Raw genomic sequence first — 684 nt, 5'->3', positions numbered from 1 at the left:
CTGTCTTTGTCTCTCTCTGGCTGTTGTTCCCATGCAGTGCTGAAGACCGTGCCCTTTACCGCTCGAACCGCCAAGCGGGGCTCTCGCTTCTTCTGCGACCCCGTCCTCACTGAGGAATTCCATTACTAAACTCTTCCTCTTTCACATCTGCTGCTCTTAGCCCAAAAACAGAAAGGTTGCTGTAGATTTTTTGACCCTTCCCCCCCTGTTTGTACGGGTCTCAGCCAGGATCATGTGAATGTTGAGTGTCTAGAGGTGTCCGGCGTCTGCCCCCCCTCCCCGTGGTGTTTTCTGTCCCCTCCCTGGCATGGTCTCGTGTCCCCAGTCACGTTCTGCTCCATCCCATCCACCTGGAGGCTTTGGGCTGGCTGCACGTTTCATCTCTCACCCTCCCACCCCGTGCCAGGGAACAGCAAGTGGGGGAAGTCACCCCCACGGGTCTCCTGCCCCTCGTGGAGGCGGAGGGGTCAGCGAGGTGATGCTCCACTGGGCTTTTCCCTGCCACCTCTGCAGACCCAGAGCTCAGCCCCGTGCCCACGCATGAGCCGAGGGGCACGTCCTCGGGGTTCTCCTGCTGCCTTGTGGGGGGGGGTTCATCTGTCTTAACCTCTGTCCTCTGCGAGGCGTGGCGTGTCGTAGACCTTCTAACACCTGCACGTCCATCTGCATGTGGGGAGTGGGCTG

The 684-nt window shown here is 59.8% G+C and overlaps 1 protein-coding gene across 1 annotated transcript in view; it reads left to right on the top strand.

Annotated features, from left to right (window-relative positions):
* The window catches only part of LOC103773264 (formin-like protein 2), a gene marked incomplete at its 5' end in the record, with an annotated part of 8,067 nt that extends 7,938 nt beyond the window's left edge, over positions 1–129 (top strand). The window contains one exon of the mRNA XM_008940628.1: positions 38–129. Within this exon, the coding sequence (XP_008938876.1) occupies positions 38–129 (92 nt within the window). The remainder of the gene's footprint in view (positions 1–37) is intronic.
* Between the last annotated feature and the right edge of the window lie 555 nt (positions 130–684).

This window comes from Merops nubicus, unplaced genomic scaffold (genome assembly GCF_000691845.1).
Source record: "Merops nubicus isolate BGI_N331 unplaced genomic scaffold, ASM69184v1 scaffold35215, whole genome shotgun sequence".
In the NCBI taxonomy this organism is placed as follows: Eukaryota; Metazoa; Chordata; class Aves; order Coraciiformes; family Meropidae; genus Merops; species Merops nubicus.
This window is presented reverse-complemented; position numbering and strand designations above follow the sequence as displayed.